This window comes from Peromyscus eremicus, chromosome 4, assembly GCF_949786415.1.
Source record: "Peromyscus eremicus chromosome 4, PerEre_H2_v1, whole genome shotgun sequence".
In the NCBI taxonomy this organism is placed as follows: domain Eukaryota; kingdom Metazoa; phylum Chordata; class Mammalia; order Rodentia; family Cricetidae; genus Peromyscus; species Peromyscus eremicus.
In genome coordinates, this window is record NC_081419.1 from 14,644,036 (window position 1) to 14,663,937 (window position 19,902).

General features: G+C 51.1%; 3 protein-coding genes across 3 annotated transcripts; 2 read left to right on the forward strand and 1 right to left on the reverse strand.

The window, feature by feature from the left end:
• Positions 1-673: 673 nt before the first annotated feature.
• Positions 674-1,949, reverse strand: Ssna1 (SS nuclear autoantigen 1). The gene is made up of 3 exons (XM_059260293.1): positions 1,807-1,949; positions 1,435-1,634; positions 674-1,099 (listed from the first exon to the last, which is right to left on the reverse strand). The coding sequence occupies exons 1-3, from the start codon at positions 1,856-1,858 to the stop codon at positions 992-994; spliced, it is 360 nt and encodes a 119-aa protein (XP_059116276.1). The 5' UTR covers positions 1,859-1,949; the 3' UTR covers positions 674-991.
• Positions 1,950-1,986: 37 nt separating this feature from the next.
• On the forward strand, positions 1,987-16,053 carry Anapc2 (anaphase promoting complex subunit 2). The gene is made up of 13 exons (XM_059260282.1): positions 1,987-2,182; positions 2,431-3,053; positions 3,502-3,634; positions 4,416-4,590; positions 7,237-7,356; positions 8,391-8,508; positions 9,172-9,353; positions 10,019-10,160; positions 10,394-10,469; positions 10,552-10,755; positions 15,036-15,165; positions 15,370-15,605; positions 15,684-16,053. The coding sequence occupies exons 1-13, from the start codon at positions 2,024-2,026 to the stop codon at positions 15,894-15,896; spliced, it is 2,511 nt and encodes an 836-aa protein (XP_059116265.1). The 5' UTR covers positions 1,987-2,023; the 3' UTR covers positions 15,897-16,053.
• Positions 16,054-18,844: 2,791 nt separating this feature from the next.
• On the forward strand, positions 18,845-19,884 carry Tmem210 (transmembrane protein 210). Its single transcript, XM_059260294.1, has 4 exons — positions 18,845-18,953; positions 19,108-19,243; positions 19,456-19,485; positions 19,647-19,884. Exons 1-4 carry the CDS (start codon positions 18,866-18,868, stop codon positions 19,840-19,842), a joined length of 450 nt encoding a protein of 149 aa, XP_059116277.1. The 5' UTR covers positions 18,845-18,865; the 3' UTR covers positions 19,843-19,884.
• Positions 19,885-19,902: the final 18 nt, after the last annotated feature.

The window sequence follows — 19,902 nt, forward strand, 5'->3', positions numbered from 1 at the left end:
AAGCTGGCCTACAGTTTACTATGCAACCTAGAATGGCCTGGAAGTTATGGTCTGGAACTTAAGGCCACCTTTCTTCTTCAGTGCTGGGATTATAGGTGTAAACTACCAAGCCTGTTTTCTGGATCTTCTTAGTCAACAAATACTTCCCAACTTGTTGCTGAGAAGCTGTGGCAAAGGGCTGGGCCACAGGACACATGGAAATAGGAGTAAGCAACACCGTGGTTGGGAGGTGGGTCCTGGCGGCGGCAATATACTGGACCAAACAGAACTCTGAGGAAGGGACAGAACCCCAGTCCATGCTGAGCCCTAGAACCAGAACAGCTGGGATAAAGTGCTGCCAGCTGTCTCAGGCTCTGTGCTGACCACCATGGCATAGCAAAGCCCCTCACAGGAAAGTGGTTTGTGCGCTGGACTCAGGGAAAAAAAAGACTAGGAGAGTTAAGGGCTAGGGCTGACCTCAGTTCTGTTTTGAAGATAGGACAACCAGGGAAAACGGCAGGCCTTCTTCCTTACAACAGGATACATGGTAGCTGGCAGATGATGCCACAAGTCTTTGCAAAACAACCTTTATTGAAACATCAGAGGCCATGGGGATGGGCCCTAAGGTTCAGTTCTGGAGTCAAGATTCTTTCCTCAACATGCCTGGCCTGGGCCCCTAGTGGCTGAAGAGTGGTTCCCACAGTACCTGGACCAGGACCAGGACCTCCCTGGCAGCCCAAGGGGGTTTGGGGGCTTCAGAGAGAGGCCAGTCATGGTGCTAACCAGGAGCTCAGGGTCCCCACGACACCTGTGAGTACAGAGCAACGATCTCCTTTCCTATTGGACTGTCCTAGGGCTTTTCTTGTCACCCAAGGCCGGTGGAGGTCGGAAGCTGCCCCTCTGGGCTCCTGTGATAGTGAGAAGGCATCTGAGGCCACGCAGAACAAAGATGCTTTAGGACAGACATGTTGGGGACTGAGCAGCCACAGGCCACGGCTGAGACAGGCACTCGTCAGCTGTCCTTGCCTCCACTACTCTTCTGGTCTGAGGCTGTGGCTTTGGTCAGGTTCCCAGCTTCCCGCTTGAGGACACTGAGCAGAGTCTGAGAGCTCTCCAGGATCTGGGGCCAGAGAAAGAAAAGAATCGTTATTTCTCTGGCAGGAAGATCCCGCCGCCTCAGGCTCTCTCACACTGGAGAATGGGAATCCCCACCTGGCCCGTGCTGAAACCAACCGGCCACAGGTGGATAAGACCACCCTCCCAAAGCCCTCCCTCGCTCCCTCCCTGCAAAGCCAAGCCGGGTGGGTTGGTTCCGGCCCACGCCACGCACTCTTCCCAATACACCGCAGCTCACTCTCTGGGATCCCACAGACGGCTCCACCGTCCCGCCTACAGCTGTGAGCCCTGGCCCCAGATCCCTGTGCGGCACTGACAGCGCACAGCTGAGAGCCCCACCTTGAGGTAGGCGGCCTCGGTCTCTGCGATGGTCCGGTCAAACTCGTTGCGAGAGGCGATCTTGCGCGCCAGGTTCTCGTTGACGCGGGCCAACTTCTCCGTCAGCTGCCTCACCTCATTCTGCAGCCGCTGCTTCTCGTCCTCCTCCTGCTGGATCTGCCGGCACAGCTCCTCTCGCTTCTGACACAGCTCCTCGATGCCTAGGGTGGGCGGGAAGACAGAGCTGGGGGCTGGCGCTCGTGAGCTTCGGACCCCGACGAGCAACGCACCGGGCGGGCAGGCCGCCGAGCCGGGCTCGTGAGGCGTGTCCGCGCGGCCTCCCGGGTGAGTCGGCCGGACCCTGGCCCGCGGCCTCCCGTGCCCGCTGCTCACACTTGACCAACTCGTTGTTGTAGTTCTGCAGCGCCGCGCCCTGTTGGGTCATGGTCGGCGCCGCGTCCGGAAGCCTCAACCGCCGCCCGCACAGCCAGGCCCGCGCCTGCGCACTGCCTCCACAGCGCGTGGACCCGCCGACGTCACAGCGGCGCGCCAGTCCCTTGCCGGCGTCATCAGCGTGCGCTGCGCTGGGCGGGGCTGTTCTGTGGACGGGATGGAGGCCGAGGCTGTGGCGGTGACGGCGGCCGAGGCGGTGGCAGTTGCCGCCGCCGCCGCCGCCGCCGATGACTGCGACTCTAGGCCTGGACAGGAGCTCTTGGTTGCTTGGAACACCGTGAGCACTGGCCTGGTGCCGCCGGCCGCACTGGGCCTGGTGAGGCCTGGGAAAGGTTGGCGGGCCTGTCTGGAGATCGCGACTCTGCATGCTTTAGGAAGTCCACCCTTGTGTCCTCACAGCTCCGTGCGAGCTTTCTGTAGTAGGATTGCCGCCTTCCTCAGCTATCTGATTCGTTTGGTTCCCCCAGCAGCCTTTAGCTGCTGAGTTTTTTCATTCCCCTCCTCTCCCCTCCCCTCCTTTTACGCCTACCCCGCCCCCTCTGCTCACGGTTTTCCGTGCTCCAGGCATCTTCCCGGACCAGCGGTGCGGTCCCACCAAAGGAAGAAGAGCTCCGTGCAGCGGTGGAGGTCCTGAGGGGCCACGGTCTGCACTCTGTCCTGGAGGAGTGGTTCGTGGAGGTGCTGCAGAACGATCTGCAGGGCAACATTGCCCCGGAGTTCTGGAATGCCATCGCCCAGCGCGAAAACTCTGTCGATGAACCCCAATGCCTCCTGCTGCTCCTGGATGCCTTCGGCCTGCTGGAAAGCCGCTTGGATCCCTACCTGCATAGCCTAGAACTCCTAGAGAAATGGACTCGTCTGGGCTTGCTGATGGGCACTGGAGCTCAGGGGCTTCGGGAGAAAGTTCACACCATGTTGCGGGGAGTCCTGTTCTTTTCCACCCCCAGGACATTCCAGGAGATGGTCCAGCGCCTCTATGGTCGTTTCCTGAGAGTCTATATGCAGAGCAAGAGAAAAGGAGAAGGGGGCACAGACCCCGAACTAGAGGGTGAGCTAGACAGCCGGTATGCCCGCCGCAGGTACTACCGACTCCTGCAGAGCCCTCTGTGTGCAGGATGTGGCAGTGACAAACAGCAGTGCTGGTGCCGACAGGCACTGGAGCAGTTCCACCAACTCAGCCAGGTCCTGTGAGTACTGCCTCCTTGGCCATGCCCCAATTTCTTTGGATACCTCATTTGTCCTGAATTTAGTAGACATCTGTATAGAGCTAGTAAACCGATGAGGTCTTTTCCATCTGTACTTGTAGCCAAGGATTTTTTTTTTTTTGGTATTATCTATCTATCTATCTATTTATTTTGAGATAGGGTTTCTCTGTGTATTCCTGGCTGTCCTGTTACTCTTTGGGACCAGGTTGGCCTCAAACTCTCAGATCTGCCTGCCTCTGCCTCCCAAGTGCTGGGATTAAAGGTGTGTGCCACCACTGCCCAATATAGCCAGGGATTATTGTGTAGCAAGTTTACACTCTTTCCTGGACATAGTTATGGGGTGTATGCACAGTATCCTTAAGGGAAGGGCCCTCCTAAGTTAGGGACAGGTGTGTGTTGTGGGTTCTCCATGAGCAGAGATCTCCTCCAGGCATAGGCTCAGTCTGCTGGAGCGGGTCAGCGCCGAGGCTGTAACAACCACCCTGCATCAGGTGACCCGGGAAAGGATGGAAGACCGCTGCCGAGGAGAGTATGAGCGCTCTTTTCTTCGTGAGTTCCACAAGGTAAGAATCTTCTCCCTGGGCTGTGCCCTGTGAAGAGCAAAAGTGGATTTTTGGCAGACCTGATACCAAGCAGTAGGCAGGTTGACCAGGAGTAGTGATGGTGGAGGTTATGTTGGTGCTGTGTAGAGGCCAATCCTGGGTCTGGTGACAAGGACAAATCTGGTATGTACTAAATAGGTCTGTGTAGAGTCCTGTGGCTAGAAGCAGAATCCCGGGCCAGAGGTGGCTCCAAGGAGTTTCCCCAGGCAAGTATGGCAAGACAGGCCCACCAGACTCTCTTCTTTCCATTGCTCTACAAAAATGTGTGCTCACTTAACAGTTCCCTTCTGGATTAACCTACCACCAGTCTGTACCCTAGCATGGAGTTAGGGTGTCTCAGTGAAGTCCTCTGGTTGCCGATGCTGTGGAGGTATGGTGTGTAATTCTGCTATGGGGTTCCCAGCATTGTGGAAAAGCTAGATTCAGCCCCATGAAGCTGTCCACCCTGTTTCTGCTTCATTCCTGACCTCCCATCTTTCAAGTGTCTATCCCCTGTGGATGCATATTGGGCTTGATGGGGAGTGATCAGAGTGGTATCCCTACAGTGATGGCCTAGAGTCATGAGCCTAGAAACTATTGGAGCAACCACATTGAGAAATGGGCAGTGGAGTGTAGGTTTGATGCTTCTGGCCTTCAAAATTAGGTGGTGGCTCCTCTAGGTTCCTGCCAAAGATGTGCAGTTACTGAGTCAGGCTGGAGCTTTTAAGTGCCATACACCTCACACACTAATGATCTTCCACAGTGGATCGAGAGAGTGGTTGGTTGGCTTGGCAAAGTGTTCCTTCAGGACAACCCCACCAGGCCAACTTCTCCAGAAGCTGGGAACACACTGCGTCGTTGGCGCTGCCACGTACAGAGATTCTTCTACCGTATCTACGCCAGCCTGCGTATTGAGGAGCTGTTCAGCATCATCCGAGGTTGGTCCTGCCTCTTACCCTGTAGAACCTTCCTTTTCCAGTGACTTCCTATGGTTTTGTTGGTAGGGTGGTGAGTTTGGTTCCTGCTTGGAACTGGCCCCTGTGTGTCACTCTGTCATGTGTGGTTATTATTGATCAAGTGTCAACTTGTAGAAAGTGTGTAGGACAGGGCTGGAGAGATAGCTCACCAGTTAAGAGGATTTGTTGCCTCTGGAGGCATCACCATCCCTGACCTCAAGCTCTACTATAGAGCTATAGTAATAAAAACAGCTTGGTACTGGCATAAAAACTGACATACAGACCAATGGAATCAAATTGAAGACCCTGACATTAATCCACGCACATATGAACACCTGATTTTTGACAAAGAAGCCAAAACTATACAATGGAAAAAAGAAAGTATCTTTAACAAATGGTGCTGGCATAATGTACTGGATGTCAATATGTAAAAGATTACAAATAGATCCATATCTGTCACCATGCACAAAACTGAAGTCCAAGTGGATCAAAGACTTCAACATAAATCCAGTTATACTAAACTTGATAGAAGAGAAAGTAGGAAGTACTCTTGAATGCATTGGCACAGGAGATCACTTCCTAAATGTAACACCAGTAGCACAGACACTGAGAACAACAATTAATAAATGGGACCTCTTGAAACTGAGAAGCCTTTGTAGGGCAAAAGACACGGTCAATAAGACAAAAAGACAGCCTACAGAATGGGAAAAGGTCTTCACCAACCCAACTTCTGACAGAGGACTGATCTCCAAAGTATATAAAGAACTCAAGAAACTAGACATCAAAATACCGAACAATCCAATTAAAAAATGGGCTAAAGAGCTAAACAGAGAATTCTCAAAAGAAGAATCTCAAATGGCTGAAAGACATTTAAGGAAATGCTCAACATCCTTAATCATCAGAGAAATGCAAATCAAAACGACTCTGAGGCTGGGCGGTGGTGGCGCACGCCTTTAATCCCAGCACTCGGGAGGCAGAGCCAGGCGGATCTCTGTGAGTTCGAGGCCAGCCTGGGCTACCAAGTGAGTTCCAGGAAAGGCGCGCAAAGCTACACAGAGAAACCCTGTCTCGAAAAATCAAAAAAAAAAAAAAAAAAAAACGACTCTGAGATACCACCTTACACTTGTCAGAATGGCTATGATCAAAAATACTATGACAGTCTATGTTGGAGAGGATGCGGAGCAAAGGGAACACTCCTCCACTGCTGGTGGGAGTGCAAACTTGTACAACCACTGTGGAAATCAGTATGGCTGTTTCTCAGAAAATTGGGAATTGATCTACCTCAAGACCCAGCCATACCACTCTTGGGCATATACCCAAGGAATGCTCAATCATACCACAAAGATACATGCTCAACCATGTTCATAGCAGCATTATTCATAATAGCCAGAACCTGGAAACAACCTAGATGCCAGTCAACTGAAGAATGGATTAAGAAAATGTGGTACACATACACAATGGAGTATTACTCAGCAGAGAAAAACAATGACAGCATGAAATTTGCAGGCAAATGGATGGAACTAGAAAATATCATCCTGAGTGAAGTAACCCAGACTCAGAAGGACAAACATGGTATGTACTCACTTATAAGTGGACACTAGATATAAAGCAAAGAACAATCAGACTGCAACCCACAGAACCAGGGAGGCTACATAGCAGGGGGGACCCTAGGATGACTGTGACTATAATAAGTTTTGGTTTTACTCAATCACTGGGCAAGCCTCAGTGAAGCATTGCACTATTAGGATAAGAATTTGTACTGTATCAAGCCGATAATAGAAAATAAATAAATAAATAAATAAATAAATAAATAAATAAAATTAAGAAGAAGAAAAGAAAAGGAAAAAAAATAGTTCTCATAGGGGCAACTGAATGAGCTTAGAGGGATCCTGCCCTGAATGCCATTTCTTGTTAATGGCTCTAAGTGTGCAATTCTAAAGTGATTAAAAGGCTTTTCAAAAAAAAAAAAAAAAAAAAAGAGGCTTTGTTGCTCTTAACAGAGGACTCAGGTTCAGTCACCAGCACTCACGTGGCAGCTCACAGCTATCTATAGCTCCAATTCCAGGGAATCCAAACCCTCTTCTGGCCTCCACTGCTGCCAGGCACGCACACGGAGCATATACCTTCAGGCAGACAAACACTCCTTACAAACAAATACTCATACATACAAAATTTTTAACTCTTGAAAAGATTTGAAGGCAGTCCTCATTAATTGCGGGACTCATTTGACAAATTGTTTATTTCTCTTTTCCCAAGAGCCTTAAATTGATTTCAAATTAAATTTCACAGCTTGTACAACTTGGGACAGTTTAGCTGTCTACCATTGTACACCACAGGAGGGATGACTGTGCTGTGAGAGTTAAGGCAGCTGTGGGTATGACAGTCTTTGAGAATCAATGAAACAGTCAACTGTGCCCTCTGGTCAGATGAAACAGTCATCTCCGGTCAGATTGGCCTCTAGTGAAGGTTACGTTGAAAATTACAACATGTTGTACCTGATGGGTGGCTCTTGTCTGGGCCCCTGCCAGGTTGTCTATCTTATACTACACCACGGGCGCACACACACCCCTGTTTAGTGCTTATTACATCTTTTTACTTACCTATTCCTGTGGCATGGTTCTCTTACAGACTTCCCAGATTCTCGGCCAGCCATTGAGGATCTTAAGTACTGCTTGGAGAGGACAGATCAGAGGCAGCAGCTGCTTGTGTCCCTCAAGGTGGCCCTAGAGACTCGACTCCTTCACCCAGGTACCATGTGTGGCCACTGTGGACTAGCCAAATAGCCCTCAGGCTCACATGAAGTTCCTGAGAAAGGAACAGGTTAAGAGCAATGTTTGAAGCCCTTGGGAGAGCTGGGTTAACCTGAGCTTTATCCATCTTTGGAGGAAGTCAGAGCCTGTCTGACTTGGTCTAGAGGTTGTATGTGGTCTTTTTAGAATGGACTGCCTGGTAAGGGAAGGTGTATGTATTATTACTTTTTGTGTTTCTGTGACCAAATGCATGACAGAGTCAACTTAAGGGCAGAAGGATTTATTCTTGTCTCAGAAGGTTATAGTCTATCATAGTGGGAAATACATGATGGCATAGTCACACAATAGACAAGAACTCCAAGACTTCAGGAAGTAATGTACTTCCACTAGCTAAACCCTGCCTGCTGAAGGCTCTTTGTGTGTGTGTGTTCCTGGTTTTTTTTGGGACAGGGTCTCTTTATTTGACCAGGTGGCCTTGAACTCACAGATATCACCCTGATTCTGCCTCCCAGTTGCTGGGATCAAAAGGCACACACTACTACACATGTTTTGCTAAAGGCTCTTGGGCCTTTAAATTTACACCACAAGTTGGGAATCAAGCCTTCAAAACGTGAGTCTAGCTGGGCGGTGGTGGCACACGCCTTTAATCCCAGCACTCAGGAGGCAAAGGCAGGTGGATCTCTGTGAGTTTGAGGCCAGCCTGGTCTACAGAGTGAATTCCAAGACAGCCAGGGCTACATAGAGAAACCCTGTCTCAAAAAAACAAAAACAAACAAACAAAACTGAGCCTAGTGGGGACATTGTAGATTCAAACCATAACAGACTGCTCCTTGGAAAATTCTGGAGACTGGGCTTATAAGTCAATTGAGTGGGGTAGGGGCAAGAGGTAACCTGCAATCTCCTTGAATAAGTATCACATGGTAACCTTCCGGTCACCCAGCCAGCGTGGCCGGCTGAATACTCAGGTTTTGGCATTCAGGAGCCTGCTGTCCAGACGGTTATATGATTTCTGGCTCCTCCTTCCCACTGTAGGTGTCAACACATGTGACATCATCACTCTCTACATTTCTGCCATCAAGGCATTACGTGTGCTAGATCCTTCTATGGTCATCCTAGAGGTGGCTTGTGAGCCTATCCGTCGCTACCTGAGGTAGGTGCCATTAGCACTTGGTTCACTTCTGTGAACTCTGGTGTTTGCAGAAGCCAGAGAGACAGTCAGTCCTGTGCCATAGACATGGATTGGATCAGGGCAGGGGGCCTCTTTCCTTTTGCTAGCGCTAGGTACTTGTCCTTTCTAACACACAGTATCACTGTGTGTGTGTGTGTGTGTGTGTGTGTGTGTGTGTGTGTGTGTGTGTGTGTCTGTGCCTGCTTTCTCAACCCTCACATGGAGAGCAGCTTATCCAGGGTCTACAGCTTCACCCTTAGGAACCTCTGTGACCTCTCTGGTGGATTCCTTGGCAAAGCTGGCCAGAAAGCCCTCAGGCAGCAGAGTTTGTAGGTTTAGGGATTAGTGAACCAGGTGCCAGATTAGTGACTCTAGTACCTGAGAAGCTGATAGTGTTAGGTGCCTGCTCTGGTCCCAAGTTTTCTGCTTCCTGGTCATTCAGCCCCTCTCAGTATCTCAGCCCCTGCTTTTTTCAGAGTAGTGCTGTTTTTTGTTTTGTTTTGTTCTTTTTCTTTTTTTTCTATGAAACCAAATGGGCCTGTCTTTAGTACATGCCAGTTAGAAATGGCCACACTAGGATGGGCTGTAGCAGGTGTCATGATGCCCATGTACATCGTTGGTGACAGCAACATTCAATCCTGGCAGGACACGAGAGGACACAGTACGACAGATTGTGGCTGGGCTGACAGGGGACTCGGATGGGACTGGGGACTTGGCTGTTGAGCTATCTAAGACCGACCCGGCTAGCCTGGAGACCGGCCAGGACAGTGAGGATGATTCTGGCGAGCCTGAGGACTGGGTCCCTGACCCTGTGGATGCTGATCCAGGTCAGTTTACCTATTAGCTTCACCTTGGCCCTCTCCTAGGCTTCTTTGGAGGTCTGTTGGGTTCTGTCATGTATGTGGCTACCCATGCCTGGCTGTATCAGAATCAGCATTGTCTCAAACTTGGGGGTCAGGTTTGCTGTATTTTCCTCACTGTCTGCCCACCCCAGCCAGCTACAGTAGGTGCCTTTGTGGGTCATACATGAGAGAACAGATTCATGGGAAGTCTGTGTACTCCACTTCTGTCTGTGATTTGGTCCTGTTCCTCAAGTGTATTAAAGTGGCATCCTCTGGCCAAGTCCCATCTCTTGCTTGGCCACAGTCTGCTGGGTTTTCAAAGTCTGTATATTCTTTGTCCTGCTTAGGTCTTAGCATAAACTCTGCATCTTTAGGCTTTAAAAGGAAAACCCGAGGACCTTATTCTATTCCTTATGGCTGACTGAGGACTCAGGAAGGTGCTTGTGAGATAGGAGGCACTATGGATCAGAACAGTTGCCCTAGGAACCAACCCTGGGTCTGCTGGGAGGCATATTACTCCCAGCTGCCTGGGACATTGAGAGCAAGCCTTCCAGGCCATGCTAGACTGCTGTGTTCAGCAGATGAACTCTGAGGTTTCACTGTCCTTGTCAAGGTGCCAATGGTATGCCCCTCTCCCCAATGCTGTGCAGGGAAGTCGAGTTCCAAGCGACGCTCTTCAGACATCATTAGCCTGCTGGTCAGCATCTATGGCAGCAAGGACCTCTTTATCAATGAGTACCGCTCCCTGCTGGCTGATCGCCTCCTCCACCAGTTCAGCTTCAGCCCTGAGAGGTAAGGCAAGGGGCCGCTTGACCTCCAGGGGGCGCTGAGGCATAAAGCCTTCGTTCTGTCTTTGGAGGAAAATACATGACCATTACTGCCCTTATTGTCCAAGATGACCGAACTCTGGCACTAGTGCTTCCTGCCCTCCCTCCTGCCCAGGGTGTCCTGGGCAGAGTGGGTTGCCTGGGTGCCAGTTGAAATGGAGGCACACTGCAGCCCCTCCCAGAAACTTGTCCTTCCAGGGAGATCCGTAATGTGGAGCTGTTGAAGCTGCGCTTTGGTGAAGCCCCCATGCACTTCTGTGAGGTCATGCTCAAGGTAAGTGTCCAGGACTCCCCAGCCAGTTGTGCCCTCCCACCCCCCATTCAGCCCAGGACATTGATGAGATGCCCCTTCTTAGGACATGGCAGATTCCCGCCGCATCAATGCCAACATCCGTGAGGAGGATGAGAAGCGGCCCGTGGAAGAACAACCACCATTTGGGGTCTATGCTGTCATATTGTCCAGTGAATTTTGGCCCCCCTTCAAAGATGAGAAGCTGGAAGTCCCTGAGGACATCAGGGCAGCCCTTGACGTTTACTGCAAGAAGTATGAGAAACTGAAGGTACAGCCAGTAGGCCTCTTGGGAGTCTGTGTCTCTGGTCACACCATCAAGCCTCACATGGAGTTTGCCCATGTGGCACATGTGTCTAGCTAGCATAGCTGAGACCGAATGATGTGGAAGCTGGAGTTCCAGTCGGTGGTATGGCCAAGTTCAGGGATCCTTGCTCCTGAGCTTGTGGTCAGTTATTGCAGGGGAGGCAAGAGTCTGACACACTCCACAGGTGACGATGCCCACTCTCAACCATAGGAGACAACCTAATGAGTGCTCTGAGGTGCTAAGAGGAGAAGGTTGTGGCATCCACATGGCAGGCACCGTAACTGGAAGAGCATGTGGGACCCTGTAGGGGTCAGGCTAGGAGCAACTAGGTGAATGTGCAGACAGGTGTGGCATGGGAACATCTGCAGCATTTTGTTTGTGATGGGGAAATGCTGAGTTTGGATGTGTTTCTTCACGCAATCGGAAGGCCTTGTTCTGCTTCAGGCTAAGGATCTGTGCCCTGGATGAGGCCCTTTGAGAACTTGAAAGCACGTTTCCTTCAAGGGGCAACAAAGTGGGACCCAGATGGAAGGCCCTGACGGGGGAAGTTAAAGAAGGGGAGTGTTTGTGCCAGTAGGTATGAGAACCTTGCTGCCCTCAACCCTGGCTCCGTTTCTGAAAGAGTCTAGGTATGGTGTTTGTGACCTTTACTGACACCAGATGAAAGTGGGGTTACTGGCAACAGTACATCCTACTGTGGCCCGTTCCATGGTGATGTGTCTAGTTACAGTTTTTGAGTACCACAGTGCCACCACTTCCTGGTTGAGTGGTCTAAGTGGCCGGTCCTGTGTTCTCAGTGTCCTCTCCCACTGTTCTTCTGACTACTTAGTAGTAAGAGGTACCTGCTGGCTTGGCTGGGTTTTCACCCTGAATCCGAGACATGGCTTAGCCACATCTTGTTGCTCAGGCCCAAGGAGTTAGGGTAGCCATACTCTAGTGTCCTTTATCTCAATTTCTGCTGGACACTGGAAGGGCTCTGGTAAACCCCGGGGCTATGCTAGGGGGTCAGGCCTATGGCCACAATTCCTTTATCTTTCATCACAGAGCTCCGAGAGGATCTTACTGGGTCTGTGGTGACTGACTGTGTAGCCCATGTCTTGTGACTTTAGAACCAGTGCTGGGAAGCTAAACTGGCTGTAACCAGGGAGCCACTGATACTGCCTCCTTTTCTGTCTTTGAATTGGGTTTATTGGTGCCTCTCCCTTAAGAGCTGCAGGGGTCCCAGGGGAACTTCAGAGCATCACTTGGCCAGCAGAGCGGCAGAATCAGGGTCCTGGGCACTACCTTAATGAAAAAACTGCAAATTATAGGTGTTACCAGATTAGAAATGTGTTGATGCTGGGTTGTGCTCCCCCGAAGAATTCTCTAGGGGAAAGTACCTTTCTGCCTCTTGCAGTTTCCAGTAGCCCTGACTGATCTAGGTAAACATTATTTCTTTTGTTTTGTTTTGTTTTGTTTTTCGAGACGGGTTTCTTTATGTAGCTCTAGCTGTCCTGGAACTCACTCTGTCCTGGACCACTCTGGCCTCAAACTCACAGATCTGCCTGCCTCTGCCTCCTTTGTACTGAGATTAAAGGCGTGCGCCACCACTGCTACACTGTTAAATGGCATTTCTTTTTTTTTTTTTTTTTTGGTTTTTTCGAGACAGGGTTTCTCTGTGTAGCTTTGCGCCTTTTCCTGGAACTCACTTGGTAGCCCAAGCTGGCCTCGAACTCACAGAGATCCGCCTGGCTCTGCCTCCCGAGTGCTGGGATTAAAGGCGTGCTCCACCACCGCCCGGCTTTTCTTTTTTTTTTTTAGATTTATTTTTTATTATGTATACAGTATTCTGTCTGTATGTATATCTGCAGGCCAGAAGAGGGCGCCAGATCTCATTACAGATGGTTGTGAACCACCATGTGGTTGCTGGGATTGAACTCAGGACCTCTGGAAGAGCAGCCAGTGCTTTTAACCACTGAGCCATCTCTCCAGCTCCTAAATGGCATTTCTTTATGTCCAAGTTTTCTCTATGTCTCTATGTCTGCTTCTCTCTTCTTAGGATACTAGTTATATCAGATTAAGGACAACCTCATTAGCAGATTACATATTTAATGACTCCATTTCCAAATAAGGCTATATTTGGAGATAGGACTCTGAGCATCACTGGAGTTAGGGCTTTACTATCTCTTTGAAGATAACAGTTTGGCCCATGACTGTCTGTGGCTTCTAAAATTAATTGTCTTCCCATGAGCAAAGTACATTTAGCCAATACCAGTATTTCCAAAGTTAACCATTTTAGCATCAACTCTTAAATCTCTTTTGTTGTTTTGTCTTTTTTTTTTTTTCCCAGAGCTGAGGACCGAACCCAGGGCCTTGCGCTTGCTAGGCAAGCGCTCTACCACTGAGCTAAATCCCCAACCCCATACTCTTAAATCTCTTAAGAGGTGTAGTGGTGCACATCTGTGATCCCAGCACTCAGGAGACTAAAGCAGAAGGATAAGCGGTTCAAGGCCAGCCTAACTGTATGATGAGACCTCCTTTCTCTCTTTCTCTCAAAAAAAAAAAAAAAAAAAGTTTATCCATGTGAAGCAGGTTTCCTCTCCAGCTTGATGCTGTGAGGTTGTCTTGTTCCAGAGCACAGAGGTGAGACAAGGGTAGTTTAGAGATAGGCATTCCCAAAGGGAGCAGATAGAGGGGTCAGGAGGCCCAAAGCACATCTGAAGCGCAACAAGAGGAATTCTGCAGAGTTTGTTAACAGCCCTTGGCTCAGTGCTCTGTCCTCTGGGCTTGCCAAGCAGCCCACATGTCAGTATGGACTTGTGTGTTGTCTCTGTCGCTTTCATTCAAACTGTTAGAGTTACTGCTGGCATAAAACTCAAAAACCTTGGTGGATCCCAGTTAATGTTTCAGTGTCCAAGCTGTGAGGTGACAGGAGGGTCCTGAGCCGGCTGTGGCGGTGCACGGCTGGCATCCAGCACTTGGAATGCAGGCACAGCGGCAGCACTACTGGTGGAGGCTAGCCTGTTCTGTACAGCAAGTTTCAAGACAACTAGGGCTGTGTAGTAAGGCTCAGTCTAAAAACTAAGGATTAAGAAAAAAGTCGGAGGAGCCGTGTCTTCCTGGACAGCCCATCAGTTACTGATGTCTGCTGAGATGATCAGTTGGATCTACAAGTCACGCAGACTGTCGAAAATGTCTGGCTACAATCTGGCAGTTTTCACTAGCCTCAGTGTCTAGTATTGTGTTTCCCATTTCCATCTGAGCCCTCACCAGAAAAGGTCCTTAATGCCCACATTTCTACCAACATTGTTCTCCATGGCGTATGCATCCTCTGGGATGATAACAGCTCTTTCCCTTCCCGAACCTTCGCCGGCACCATCCTTATCTTCCATATTACACCACTTGTCTCCAACAATCTAGGCTCTAACTTTCATATACTTCCCTACTGTACAGTCCCAAAGCCACTTCAGTATTTTCAGCTGACCTCAAAGCTCAGGCTGGCTTCTGCCTCCCAAGTGCTGGGATTAAAGGCATGTGCCACCACCACCTGGCAGAGTCTACATTTATTATGACTACTATAACAAAGTGTTAGGGACTGGGTAGTTTATTATTTTATTTTTTTGGTTTTTCAAGACAGAGTTTCTCTGTGAAACAGTCCTAGCTGTCCTGGAACTCGATTTGTAGACCAGGCTGGCCTCGAACTCACAGAGGGGGACTGGGTAGTTTTAAACAACAGAAGTTGGTTGTTTTAGTTCTGGAAAGTAGAAGTTCAGTATCACGGTGTTGGCCACGCTGTGCTCCTTCTGACACCTAAAAGGAAGCACTCCCTGGCTTTCCCAGCCTGTGGTATATGACAGACTCGATGCCTCACAGCCGCTACCTTCTGTGCCCATGTTTTAACCTTTTCTTGAAAGAATGCCGGTCTTATTAGATTGAGGCCTGTCCTACTTTATTATGACCTCTTCTTAACTAATTACCTCTACATCAACTCTGTTTGCACATAGCTCACGTTCTGAGGTACTGAGGGGTCAGACAGGAGAGGGACACAGTTTATCAGCAGTGCCCACAGTTTTGTTATGGTTGCTCAGGAGCCGGGCACTGGAACCAAGTCTCCCGCTCTTGCTGCTGCCTGCTAGGGATGGCATTGGTACAGGCCATTGGTACAGGAGCCATTCCTTGCCAGGTAGCATACCATATGAGCCTGTGCCTTGTTCATCTGGACCTGGCTGGAACCCACTGGATTATTCTTGCTGATTCCTGCCCAGGCTATGCGGACCCTCAGTTGGAAGCACACCTTGGGCTTGGTGACAATGGATGTGGAGCTGGCTGACCGCACCCTGTCTGTGGCAGTGACCCCAGTGCAGGCAGTGGTCTTGCTGTATTTCCAGGACCAAGGTGAGTCCCTAGAACCCCTGTCTTAGGGCCAGTGCTAGGCACTGCTGTCCAGTGAGCTGTGGGTAGGATTTAGGGGTAGCAACCATTCTTTTTACCCATGAGTCAAGCTGGACGATGCATGTCCCTCTGGGGGCCCAGCTGGCTAGCAGGAATTGGAGAAGGTATAAACTCTAGTGTACCCTGCATTCCTGTGGCTCTGCACAGCCAGCTGGACCCTAGAGGAGCTGAGCAAGGTGGTGAAGATGCCCGTGGCACTGCTGCGGAGGCGGATGTCAGTGTGGCTGCAGCAGGGTGTGCTGCGGGAGGAGCCCCCAGGCACCTTCTCCGTTATTGAGGAGGAGCGGCCTCAGGACAGAGACAACATGGTGCTGATTGACAGTGACGATGAGAGTGACTCAGGCATGGCCTCCCAGGCTGACCAGAAGGAAGAGGAGTTACTGGTGCGTTGGCCACTTCCGTAGTGGGCTGGGGGTGGGCCAAGTAGGGGCGGACTGACCATGCCTGGCTTCTGTTCCTAGCTCTTCTGGACGTACATCCAAGCCATGTTGACCAACCTAGAAAGCCTCTCTCTGGAGCGCATCTACAGCATGCTGCGAATGTTTGTAATGACTGGCCCTGCACTGGCTGAGATTGACCTGCAGGAACTCCAGGGCTACCTGCAGAAGAAGGTCCGTGACCAGCAGCTCATCTACTCTGCAGGTGTCTACCGCCTGCCTAAGAGTTGCAGCTGATGTCCCCCTTCCAGGCTCTGACCCATAGTATTCTTGCCTGTGTGGCCCCTGGATAGACAGCTAGGTTACCTTCTGACCCCATGTCCCTGTGCCCAGTCCCTGTCCATTTCTTGCCTAAAACCTAAAGTACAAATTAAAGTAGATTGGTTCATCCTTTTGTGTAGTGTTTTTGTTTGTTTGTTTGTTTGTTTTTTTTGGTTTTTCGAGACAGGGTTTCTCTGTGTAGCTTTGCGCCTTTCCTGGAACTCGCTTGGTAGCCCAGGCTGGCCTCGAACTCACAGAGATCCGCCTGACTCTGCCTCCCGAGTGCTGGGATTAAAGGCGTGCGCTGCCGCCGCTGCCGCCGCCACCGCCACCACCACCACCACCCGGCTTGTGTAGTTTTTTGAACCCCATGGACACATACAGGTTTGTCCTCTATGGCCATCCTACCTTAGCTCTACAGGGCCTGTGTTCCCAGCAGCAGATAATGGGGCTACGCTAAGCAGCCAGGCTTACCCCCAGCCTATACTTCTGTGTTTGGGCAATAGATCCCCTGAAGCTGTCATCTGTAGGCTGCCCAGGACCCCTGCTGGGACTTGTTTGGATGAGAATCAATAGGGTTAGCTGCTCAGAGCCTCCTGAGTTAGACTTGTAGCCCCATCCTGCTTTTGTGGCCTTTAAAGGAACTCTTGGGTCTTCTGTGTAGCCTGTGTGGAGTTAATTCTAGGCTTTGTGCTGTTAGGACTTTAGCACTCCATGAGATCTTCCAAGGTGAGGCAACCTGAGTCAAATACATTCCTGTGTCCAGCAGTCAAGGGCCACTTAAGGACATACCCTGGTGGCCAGAGGATTAGGTCTTTGTTCCCCTTTCTTGCACCAGTATATATGGCCATACTGCTGGAAGCTTACATGCATATATTTATATTTTTCCATGTCCTCAAGACTCGGCAGTCAGAATTACAGGACAAGGGCAGGGGTGAGAGGAAAAGCCAGGAACCAATTCAGTCCTTTCCCTCAAGTTAGGGCTCAGCCACCCTGGAGAGCAAGCAGGCTGTGTCTCAGATACCAGTTGAGGACAGGCTAGCCCTGTGAAGGACAGACTAGAACCTGGTGGAGCACAGTATGGGCTCTTGCTTCCCTGTCCCAGAACAGCTGTTTTCAAGCAGGAAATACCCTGACCTGAGGCATCATCCTCAAAGGAAACAAAAGCCCTTTGGAATCATTGCTTGCACACCCTGATCCTTGCCCAAGGTGGATCCCAGACCACAAACCACACCTAGTTTCAGCTGCTGCCACTACCCCAGATGCCCTTCCCAGTCCCCTCAGGCCCAGTTGATACTGCAGAACCCCCACCTCTCTCATCCTCAGCTACTGGCTTCGACTTATTCTGTACTTGGGTCCTGAGAAGAAATCCCCTTTAAGGGTTTCACCTTCTCTTCCTGTTCTAGAGGGATCTCACCTCAGGTTTTAAAGGGGTGGAGGCGGGTATTAGGCACATGACCTTGGCAATAGCATAAGGGTTCCCATAAACCTAGGAAGCCTTGTTCACAGTACTTGAGGAATGAGGTTTGTTCTCTAGTCCCGGTTCTCAGACCCTGCCCCCTACCCCACTAAAGTGCTGTTGCTACAAGAAGAACTGTCCCTCTGAGTTCTGGTGACAGCAGAGGCCATGAAGGTGTTCCTATCTGGTACATACCACCTGGCCACCGATGGGTGTGTCTTTGTCCTAACCAGGATATAAACTTGCTAGGCTGGCCTGGCAGGTGACAGTGCCAGCCACTGGGCCTCAGGCACACCTTCTGTCCTACAGTCCTTTAGACTAAGTTTGTGGATGTGCCTTAAAGACCAGAGAGGAAGTCTTGGTTCTCATCATTTAACCAATACAAAGCTCATGTCAGGAGCTGTTCCTGACGACCAACTCTAGAAGAGTACCTGTGTTTACTGTTAGGGGTGTCCCCAGTGATGAGGGCCACTGGGTTCAAGCTGTGCCCTCCCCTCCTGGCACCCTGTTGGCCCCAGCTGGCAGGAGGCTGGGCTTTGTCAGCTGCGGGGCTGACATTTCCTCCTTCTGCCTCTTAGTTTGCTTGGCAGATCCCTCAGAGGAGAGTGGCAGCAGGGTGAGGTTGTACTGCATGCCAGCCTGGGACACCAGGTTCAGGACAGAGGTGTAGGTTAACCCTGACCACGCCAGCCTGGGACACCAGGTTCAGGACAGAGGTGTAGGTTAACCCTGACCATGCCAGCCTACGGGCAAACTGGTTCCCTTGGTCAGCGGCTGTCTAATCGCAGAGGCAACAGACTCAGAGCATTGAGCCCTGACAGATGTGAGCCAGAGACTGCAGCCCTTTCTGAGCCGTCGGCTCCCTGGAGGTAAGAGTCTAAGGATGTGGTGTGGTGTTCTGCTCAGGCATATGTAGCCCGTGACTCTCCCATCCCAGTGGATGATCAAGGATTCCTTAGGATACCAGCAGTCCTCTAATCTGGGCTTTAAAGGCTGTATGAGCTCAGTCCTCCAAAGCAACCAAGCGGAGCAACTGAACACATGTACCCACCCTGCCTCCCATTGCCTCCTTGTCTCCGACCTGCCTCAACTTGGTTTTGTTGACAGGAAGCCTGGTAGAGCCCTAACTCCACTCAGAGCTCTGATGTTAAAAAGCAAACTGAGGCCTTGGTCCCCAACACCAGCGGGCAAAGCAGGGTTCTCACCCATTTAACTAGAAGTGCTGTCTGTCTTTAAAACTGGAGCCCTACTACCCTGTGACTCAGATCTGGCTGGAGCTTGCAGACCCTGTCTCCTTTACCTGCTCCATCCAGGGTTGTCTGCCCAGGACTCCTGGAATTCCAGCATCCAAGTGTGAATGAAGTTCAAGCCAGCCTGGGTGCTCTGAGGCCCTGCCCCCACACCCTCTGCCTCACAGCTCCACTGTGAGGTCAGCACCTTCCAATGAGTTCCGTCTAGAGGTGTGTGGTGGGGCTGGGGGCTGGACATGGCCCCCTGTCCCCAGCCTTACTCCTGCCCAGCTGGCAGCCCCCTTGGCTTGATATGTTTGTCCCTTTTACTCGTCCCTGCTGCAGGTGCCTCCGCCCGCTAGCCCCCCAGCCAGAGTCCCTCCCTTTTCCAGGCAGGGCAAGCCATTTGTGTCCTGAGGGCCACTGGGGTGGGGGGTGTGGATCTGAGGTGTCCACAGGCAGGTGACTGGCCCCCGGGCTTGCGGCCTTGTTTCTGCAGCTGGAACCTACTGTGAATGCAGCCTCGGCCTCAGCCGCGAGGCCCTCATTGCCCTCATCGTGGTGCTGGCTGGTGTTAGCGCCAGCTGTTTCTGTGCTCTTGTCGTTGTGGCGATCGGTATCTTTCGGTCCAAGGGGTACGTGAACTTGGAGTTGGGCAGAGTGGGGCCCTGGGCTGTTAGTCGTGCTTCGAGGGGCCCCTTCTTAGGGTGGTATGTCATGAGAGGCCGGGGATAGCGTTTCCAGAGTGCACGTTGGGTGTGGGGGTAATAGGAAGAGGTTTCAGTGGCTTCCAGGCATGTGGAATGAGCATTTCTCCAGAATTCACTCCTGTCTTTGTCCCCCTCAGTGATTCGTGCCCCGGACTCATGGAAGACAGGTAAGTGTGCCAGGGGAAACCTCAAGGGTGAGCTGTGTCCTCTCTCTGCCCACTCCTGGAAGTACAGATCACAGTGGCATCCAGAGCAGTGTCCTCAAGGGCCAGCTTCTCTTGGGTGGCCACGGCCCTGCCAGATCATGCTGACCTAGCCCATCACACAGGTTGATGGGACCCTTTGGGGTCCAGGAAGATCACTTAGACCTGCACTCGGTGCACATGGAGTCCCACCTCTTGGACCCTGACCTGGAGGCATCCATGCCGTCATTGGAGAACACTGACCTCATGACCATCCCCATGGAGGTTCCTCTAGAGGAGCCGCCTTCACCACCACCTCCACCTCCTCCACCGCCAGAGTAGTGGAGGGCAGCTAGGCTGGGGGATTAAACAGTATTTAGTGATCGTGTGCTGTCCTTCTTG

Bases quoted from the DNA above. Each gene is read 5' to 3' on its own strand.
- Ssna1 (XM_059260293.1), bottom strand. From the start codon at position 1,858: ATGACCCAACAGGGCGCGGCGCTGCAGAACTACAACAACGAGTTGGTC. The intron at 1,635-1,806 runs GTGAGCAGCGGG...CGCCCACCCTAG, and splicing joins CAACAACGAGTTGGTCAAGT to GCATCGAGGAGCTGTGTCAG. The intron at 1,100-1,434 runs GTGGGGCTCTCA...CTCTGGCCCCAG, and splicing joins CCGAGGCCGCCTACCTCAAG to ATCCTGGAGAGCTCTCAGAC.
- Anapc2 (XM_059260282.1), top strand. From the start codon at position 2,024: ATGGAGGCCGAGGCTGTGGCGGTGACGGCGGCCGAGGCGGTGGCAGTT. The intron at 3,054-3,501 runs GTGAGTACTGCC...GATCTCCTCCAG, and splicing joins CACCAACTCAGCCAGGTCCT to GCATAGGCTCAGTCTGCTGG. The intron at 3,635-4,415 runs GTAAGAATCTTC...GATCTTCCACAG, and splicing joins TTCTTCGTGAGTTCCACAAG to TGGATCGAGAGAGTGGTTGG.
- Tmem210 (XM_059260294.1), top strand. From the start codon at position 18,866: ATGGCCCCCTGTCCCCAGCCTTACTCCTGCCCAGCTGGCAGCCCCCTT. The intron at 18,954-19,107 runs GTGCCTCCGCCC...TTGTTTCTGCAG, and splicing joins TTTACTCGTCCCTGCTGCAG to CTGGAACCTACTGTGAATGC. The intron at 19,244-19,455 runs GTACGTGAACTT...TGTCCCCCTCAG, and splicing joins GGTATCTTTCGGTCCAAGGG to TGATTCGTGCCCCGGACTCA.